At 52.7% G+C, this 8,433-nt stretch overlaps 1 protein-coding gene across 1 annotated transcript in view; it reads left to right on the forward strand.

The window, feature by feature from the left end:
• The window catches only part of TEKT3 (tektin 3), a gene marked incomplete at its 3' end in the record, with an annotated part of 104,758 nt that overhangs the window by 91,536 nt on the left and 4,789 nt on the right, over positions 1 to 8,433 (forward strand). Inside the window, exon 3 of the mRNA XM_009880024.1 lies at positions 7,694 to 7,728. Within this exon, the coding sequence (XP_009878326.1) occupies positions 7,694 to 7,728 (35 nt within the window). The remainder of the gene's footprint in view (positions 1 to 7,693; positions 7,729 to 8,433) is intronic.

An 8,433-nucleotide genomic window follows, 5' to 3' on the forward strand; every position in this document is an offset into this window, starting at 1 on the left:
TGTTGTAAAAGCGTTTGCATGGTGGTGTTTTTTTTTTTTTCCCCCCCGCCCACCCCCAGACGAGCTTTCTGGGCACTTCCACAACGGGACTGCATTCAGCCGTTGCTATTTCCTGAGGAGGTAGAAGCTGAGGTCCTTCCTCTTGGCTCTGCAGACTTTGTGATCCTTTTGCTGTCTGTGAAATAGTAGCCCCAGTACGATGACGGAGGGAAAAAAAAAAAAAAATGCAATAACTCTCCCTTCCCCTTTCCAACCCAAGCCTTTGCCAAAGCAATAAAAAACTTTTAAACAATAACCAGTCATGACATAAACCAGCCCTTGAGCGGCCTGCCAAAATTCACCTCAAGAAAGTAGGTCCAAAAATAAACACTAACCTATAAAAAGCCCCGCAGACTTAAAGATAGTCGTCTCATTGTGCTAATTGCTTTCACATCTGGCTCAGAAATGAGGAGTGTATACGAGCGCGGAGAGGCCACCAATAACTCACTTCAGCTAAGCACAAAAGCATGTGCGTAGCATCAATCACGCGAGTCATCTATTTCTGCTCGGCGGATCTCAGATGCTGGGGCTCAATTTTAAGCTTGTGTTTAAATGGCAGCGAAATAATGGGGCTGGTCGTGATGTTAATAAACAGCACATGGGTAAAGGCTTTCACGGGTGGGATATTTGAAGGCGAATATAGAGAAATTGGTTTAATTTCCCTTTTTCCCCCCCTCTGTCAGTTATGGGGCCACAGTGCTATGGGTTCTGAGCAGATCTTGCCTGGTTTCCTCCTCGGAAAGAAGCGGCGGGAAGGTTGTGCCTTTGATAAATCATAGAATCATAGAATGGTTTAGGTTGGAAGGGACCTTGAAGATCATCCAGTTCCAACCCCCCCTGCCATAGACAGGGACACCTCCCACCAGCCCAGGTTGCCCAAGGCCACGTCCACCCTGGCCTTGAACACCTCCAGGGATGGGGCCTCAACAACCTCTCTGGGCAACCTGTGCCAGTGCCTCACCACCCTCACAGTGAAAAACTTCTTCCTAATGTTTAATCTAAACCTGCCCTCTTCCAGTTTAAAGCCATTCCCCCTCATCCTATCACTCCATGCCCCAGTAAAAAGTCCCTCCCCAGCTCTCCTGGAGCCCCTTTAGGCACTGGAAGGCGGCAGTAAGATCTCCCCGGAGCCTTCTCTTCTCCAGGCTGAACACCCCCAACTCTCTCAGCCTCTCCTCATAGCAGAGGTGCTCCAGCCCTCGGATCATCCTCGTGGCTCTCCTCTGGACACGCTCCAGCAGGTCAAGGGCTACGCATCAAAATGGGGTGCACAATGGAAAGCTTGCCTGGGGACGGCTTCATAAGGCCTTTTGTGTGTGCCGAGAGTGGCTGAGGAGGTGACTCCGAAACGTGACTTGTGCGAACTTGGTTGGAAGAACAAAACTCCCCGTGAGGCTCCTGGCAGGTCCCAGGGAGGCAGAAACGTGGTGTGATGCTGCGCACCCTCTGCTCTGGGCACGTGCCCATCTTTTCTCACACCGACGTGTAGGTTTTTAATATGACTGAATCAGCGAGCGTGCGTAGGGCCGTCTCCTACGTGCTTGCAGGCCTATTGGCTCGTGCAGCTGCTTGAATTTCATGACAGGTTTGCACTGGTGCGAGCAACCCCTTTGCTTGTCGGATGCAATTTAACTCGCCCCTTTCCCACAGCCTTGGGTTTTGCGAGGCCAACGCAGAGATTTGCTCTCTCCCCGCGAGCCTGTGGGGTGTCAAAGCAGCTACAGGGACACTCTTCCCCAAATCAGTGTTTTTCATTTCTCATAGTTCCTTGGGCACCGCTGAGAGCATCGCCGGTAAATTATTACATTTTCTGAGATCCCGAAGGCTGTGATTACATGAGTTATCTGTGTCTTAACCTCGTGGATGCGCAGCGTAGCCTGCCCCGAGCGTCTGTGGTTTGGTGGTTGTGACTCATCACGAGAGCTCAAGGAAGGATTTGTAATGATTTATTCATGCCCCATTTATTGTTTGGAAAGCTCAATCAAACGCCACTGTGGTTCGACTGAATAATTCAGCTACCGGTTCTCTTTCTGATCTCTTTATTGGTTTCTCTCTTCGTTAAGAGCCTCATGTTCGGAGGTGAAGATCGCCTACGTTTAGAGGCAATATTCCACGCTTGATATCTTTGGAAACCAAAACATTAAGGTTGGATTTTCTGTAGGTCTGGTCTTGCTGAAGGACTAAGGGGGTTTGAAGAGAGTCCGGCTTCGTCTGTCCCGGGGCAGTTAGACATCGAGTCCGGGTGTCGCTCTGCGCAGCTCTTATGGGACACAGGAGAAATGCACCTTCCCTTCCACCATTTGCCTAATCCTAAAGAAAAGCATCTGAGGTAGTGCAGAGAACGGCCTCTGGAGAGGCCCATTTCTTCCTTCTGACTGTAAATGAAATTATTTAGGATGCGATGTCGAAAGTTAGGTGCGGTGACTCCTGTTCAGCGTGTCCCGCATGGGCCAAAGTAGGGCAGGTGGGCTCCTATGGCGTGCCCCGTGTAGCTCCTGAGCTCCAGGGCAATTTTGTGTGAGACCAGAGGTACGTCAGCGTAAAATGGCATTGGCGTCTCCACGCAGCGGTGGAACTCCACTGTTTTCTCAGTGCCTTTGAAGAATTTGGGGAAACGTCCTCCTGCAGGCGAGAGCCGAGCCCTCAGCTCTGAGGCAGGGCTGGAGGTGGGACGTGGTCGCCCCGTCAGGACAGGGTACCCGCGGGATGGGAATGGCCACCTCTACCTTTGCCCCAGGGACACGAGGGGGCGGTGGGCAGGAGAGGGCAGAGGTTTGGCTTTGCCTCCCCTCGCCGCAGCCTGCCCTTGTCCACCTGCAGCTGGCTCAAACGAACCCCCCGAGTTTATTGATGGAAAAGTCGGGGCGGAAAAGGAGATGTGAACTTTGGCAGAAAACGCAGGTTCTGGGAAAACCATCCCTAACTCCCTCAAGAATGTTAAAAAAAAAAAATTGCGCGTGACACACATAGATAAGAAATGATTCACTGAGGTAACTGTCACTGATTTGTGCAAAGTATTGGGACGCATTTTTAACAGTTTTTCTATGAATAGCTCCCGTGTCAGAACCCAGCGCAGGACGGGACTGCACATACTGATGCTCTGACATGGCAAAGGGGTTTCTCCAGCCTTCGCCAGCACGTGCAGACAATCCCGGCTGCGTTACAGCATCCGCTGTGGGCTGATTCTTCCTTACTTTACGCTCTACGTACTGCAGTCCGGGCTCCTGGGCACCGCAGAGGTCATCCCACCTTAAACCAGAGCAGGAAGAGCAGTCAGGTCCTGCTGGGGCAGATGCTGATGCATTTTTGGAGCCATTGAAGGATACTAAGGAAGTGACTCGAGTGTTGGAATTAAGCCCAGATTTGAATTTGGCATTGCCCCTTATTTCTCCGTGGATATTTGCCCTGCTGGGGCTCAGCTGTCCGCCGGCAGCAGACTGAGGACCTGGGTTTCATGAGAAGTCCAACCAGCAGGATGGTGGCACTTCCAGGTGCTGCACGGGGCTGCGGAGGAGCCGGCACAAACACTTGAGCTTCTCCAACCATGGGAAAAGGACACAAGGTCTTTGAGGGGCTGTTGGCAGAGGAAGAGAGAGCCCCAGATGATCTCCAGGGGCTGCCCATGTCCAAAGCTGGTTCTTTCTCCTCACCAACCTGCTCAGCCTCCTCTCCCTCTCCTCCATGTTTGGAGTCCAACCCCCCCAGCCCTCCTCCTGCCGGTCCCAGCCTCTGCTGTGGCAGCGGGGGGCTGAGACATGGCCATAACCATCTTTTTCCACTAGCCACGTGCAGAGATCACAGCAGCCCAGGCCTCACCTCGAGAGTCCACATTTTATGGTCCACTCATCATTTTCACCAGAATGTGGGAAACCCAGGAAAACCCTGGAAAGTCTCCTGTGTTTCCCGGCCAGATGGAGCCTGCTGCAGGACCGTGTGCAGCTCGTTCCTCGGCGCCAGCCTTGGTTTCATAAGGAGATAAAATCTTGAACTCAGCCTGAATCTGTCCGAATCCCTAAAGTACCGTAGGGCAGACGGGAGCGTGCTCTGCCTGCGAGCATCCTTGTCCTTCAGCGTGACGGCGCAGGCTGCACCACGCACAGTTTAACTTTTTTTTTTTCATCCTTCATCAATTAATGTGACTTTTGAACGTTATTCTGCTATGGAATAGACATTTGATCTTTTTCAGGCAGGTAGAGCGTTTACAGGAGAGAGAGGAATAGTGAAAAGAGGAGTAAAACTGCAACTGGGCAATGTTATGGGTACATGTAGACCCACAACAGATGCTATAAAAGATCTGGATCTGGGTATTTTCAGAAGGGCAGCTTATGATCCAGCATAATGCTATATTAATAGACAGGGAGAATGTAGAGCTGTGACAGAAAGATTGACAGCTTTTGGCAGGAGATTTTGTGCTTTGGTGTCTAAATGTACCCCTTGAAATTCCAGTTTAGTCAACTAGGCAAACCTGGGCTGCCGTGCTGAGGATCGGCACCCCTGCTTGACGTCAGCCTCCTGTTTTCACCCTGGGTTTGGTGTTTGGTTTTTTTTTTTGGATTCTGAGCTAAAATGGTCAAGGGTTCAGGACAAACAAGTCTATCAAAACTGGATACGCCCCACCAGAACGGGAAGTGGTAGTTTAGTCATTTTAGTGAATTTGCTGCTGTTGGAGTTGTAGTCACAATTAAGGAATACAGTTTAATTACTTGACTAAATGGAGATGATGTGAATAGTCTACTTAATTCGGTGTGGTACCCAGAGCAGGAGGGATTTGGGGACCACTGTGTGCAACAACTTCTTGCCTGAGAGTCACTTAGCTTGTGAATTTGACTGTTTTGCCCGTGCTAATGCTAAGCATTTGTAGCCTTTGGGTATGTCACTTGAAAAGCCACTCCAGAAGCTACGGTAGGACCAAAGCTTCATCCATTTTGGTGTCCTCTGGTGTCCCTCTGCATCGTGGGGCTCATGGGAGCTTCCCCAGAAAGTTCTGGTCTGGTGCTTTGCAGAGCACCCGTGGGCCTTTCACAATATTATCTAATTATTACTGCCTAATTTAGCAAATACTTCAAAAACGGTGTGGTTGCCTACAACAATTAGTGGTGTCCCTCGTCATGCAGTGATTCATCAGAGCCAAATTAGCTCCGGGCAGGGAGTGAGAGCGGGCGTAGATGGAGGCTGAGAGCGGAGGGCTGGCCCAGCAGCACCAGTACTGGCACCAGATTGCCCAGTGCGGGCACTGGTTTGCCCATCAGGAGCACTGCTTTGGCTATGGCTGGCACTTGGTTGCCCAAGGGCTGTACTGGGTTGCCCATTGGTGGCACTGGGGATTGTCCGTGGACAGGATCAAGTTGCCCAGCAAAGGCATTAGGTTGCACAGAGTCTGTGTTGAGTTGCCCAGGGGTGGCACTGGGTTGCCCACTGAGGGCACTGAGCTCAAAGCACCACAGAACAGCTCAAGTTGACAGAGACCCATAAGGATCACCGAGTCCCACTCCTGCTCCTTGCAGGACTACCGAAAACCAAATTTGGCTCTGAGCATTGTCCAGCCACTCAAGAGTTGCCCAACAGCAGCACCTGCTTGCCCGTGGGCTGCACAGATTTGCCCAGCGAGGGCAGTCGGTTGTCCAGGGCAGGATCTAGGAGGCCCTATGCGGGTATGTTCTTGCCCAGGGGTGGCCCCGCGTTGCCCACGGAGAGCCCTGGCTTGCCCAAAGGCTGCATCAGGTTGCCACAGTGGCTGCAGGGAGTAGCCGGGACAGAACCCGGTTACTGAGCTCCCTGCGCCAGTGGCAACGCTGCGCTGGTTCTGTGACACAGAGCGCACTGGGGATGCTCCAGTGTCTGGCAGAGCTGCGACCCGACCAGACGGCACAGCAGCGAGTAGCAGCCCCCCCGGGCACCCCCGAGCCTCTGCCGGCGCAGGGGACGGACCTTCCGATGGACCCAGACCCGGGGGTCGGGGGCGCCCGTCGTGTGTCCTGTGCAGGGCTGGCAGAAAGTGTCGCCCTGGGGTGGCTTTACCGAGGGGGATGCAGGGCCGTGTGTTTCAGCTGGCAATGCAGGGAAAAGTAACCCCGGTCCATTCCCGAGGGATTTTCCTCCCTTTCTTAAGTGTGTGTCTGTCGGTAGCTGAAGGGCAGGAATTTATTTGCGGGGGCAGGAGCCAGGGAAGCCGTCTCCCCCACTCTGAAAGCTGTTTCTCAGGTACAAAGCAGCGGCACAGAGCTGGGGAAAGCACTGGTGTGTGGGAACCGGCACGCAGAGTGGTTTGTGTTGGACCTGAGCACAGACATTTCGTCCTCGGTTCTGCCAAACTGGCTCGGAGGGTCGTGTTTGCGAAAGCTTTTTTTTTTTTTTTTTACTATTATTATTATTTTTTGCTAAATTTGAGGGTGTGAGTTTCCCCGCTGCCTGTCCCACAGCCTCTTCGGCCAGGCTGGATGCTGGGGCTGAGATTCGGTGCCCGCAGCTCTGCTGCTCTCAAGTCCGGGTACCGGGGCAGCCCCTGCCACCACGGCCAAAATTGAGCAAGGCTTGAAAATACAGTCCTCAAAGTTCCCCGATTTCCCAGCTGCGGGCTGTGCACTTTTGCCTTCTGACTCATCCCTATTTTTCTCTGATTTGCCCTAACTAAAGGACCTGTTATTCTCCCGCATTTGCCGTGCGTTTATTTAATAGCTGCATTTTGAGGGGCTTTTCATCTGAGTGCATCGACCCGTTAAAGGCACGGGTGATGCAGAAAGCCTCTGAGGTCACCTGTCCCCGTAGCTTGATGGTGGAAAAGGTGCAGCTGAATGAGTTGTGTTGTCTGCTCATCACCTGGTGTCAACGAGCACGGCGTTAAAGAGGTCCACCACCGGTGTCCAGGGACAGCAGGTCACAGGCAGAGCCTTCTAAGCTCTCCAGTAGGAAACCAGGACTCCTTGGTCCTGCCCTTGTGTGGAGAGAGGCATTCCTTGTTGCAGAGGTGACCAAAATGACAGAAACTCTCTTTCCCAAGGGTCTGATGATTTTAAACCTAGGACAGCTTCTCTCAGCTCGCCTACGCCTGCAAAGCGATCGGGGGAGCCCAGGAAGAGCAATTAAACCTCTCGTCATGTGGTTGCTTGTGTGGATGCTTTGTTCTGCAATCAAAGAGAGTTTGTTTCATGCAAAGATCCCATTTTTAAGGGAATCAAGTGGATTTCCTGTTGTAACAAATGGGATTTAGCCAATGCTTTGTGGCCAACCCCACTCCCATCCAGGGATCGTGTGGTAGCACACCAGTGTCCTCATCTTTCAGTGGGGCTCCGAGCCAGGCTGGGAGCAGTGGGGATGGGATGGCGTTAGGGGAGGGACACGTCCAGCTGGCTACAACAGCCATGGGGACTTAGTCCTGCCGGTGGGTGACACTTGTAACCTTGCAAGAGCTTCATACCGAGCTCAACGCTCCAACCCTTCTGAGGGTTTGTCCTCAGACCAGGTGCATTAGGTCCATGTAGTGGCCCTCTGCATTCTATTTGTGATAACAATTGACTCAGAACCTCAATCTGAACAGAGCAATAGCACCCGCAGTGCCGTAAGCAGTTCTTGGGAGCAAAATCCTCATGTGTGGCCGTTCCTCCTAGGGCTGCTCCAAGGCTGGTGTTGACAAACGACTCCGAAAAGCTCTTGTGAGACATCTCCTTCCCAAGCGCAGCGATTGTACACCAGGTGAGCCACAGACATTCTTCTTCCTTTACCAGGCAAGAGACGGCTGTTCTTCTGAGGCTGCAATGGGGGAATGGAGGCGGGTGGTTCAACTTTGGCTCTAGTCGTGCAAAGCTCAGCTCCCCCGCAGACTCCTCCCTCGAGCACTCGATGCAAGTGAAGAGAGAGGGGATGAGGACGGAGTCCCTCAGCCCCGAATGGCGCTGGGCTGGTAGCAGCTGTGTGTGCAAAGGGGCGCAGCTCTCGGGGCTGGGCACGGAGCTTTTACAGAGCAAGTGACATCTGGAGCGCTCTGAGATGAGCAGAAGAAACAATCGCACAGCAGAGAATCAGGTTCCCCTGCGCAGCCTTGGTTGGTTTTGCTCTGCCTTTCCGGCCCTGACGCTCCATACTAACAGCAAAGTCAAATCCTTTTCCATACAGCAATGCTTGGGATGCTGTCAGAGGGGAGTTGCTCTCCAGAGCTCTAGGCCTGTGCTGGGGATGCGTGGGTGCTGTCTGCATCGCTCTGTGTGTTACAAGTTGCATGTGTCGCTGTCAGAAGTAAGGCGAGGAGCTTACTGAGTGAGGTTGTCTTCTCTCTCCTCCTCTCTGCAGGACACGGACCGGAGCAGCGGTGTTCCACAATGGACCCTCTCAGCTCTCCCTTAACGGCAAAGTTTGCCCATCCCAGATCCATCCCTACCAACTTTCTCCCTGCCATCAGCC

Source organism: Charadrius vociferus, unplaced genomic scaffold (assembly GCF_000708025.1).
Source record: "Charadrius vociferus isolate BGI_N301 unplaced genomic scaffold, ASM70802v2 scaffold532, whole genome shotgun sequence".
In the NCBI taxonomy this organism is placed as follows: Eukaryota; Metazoa; Chordata; class Aves; order Charadriiformes; family Charadriidae; genus Charadrius; species Charadrius vociferus.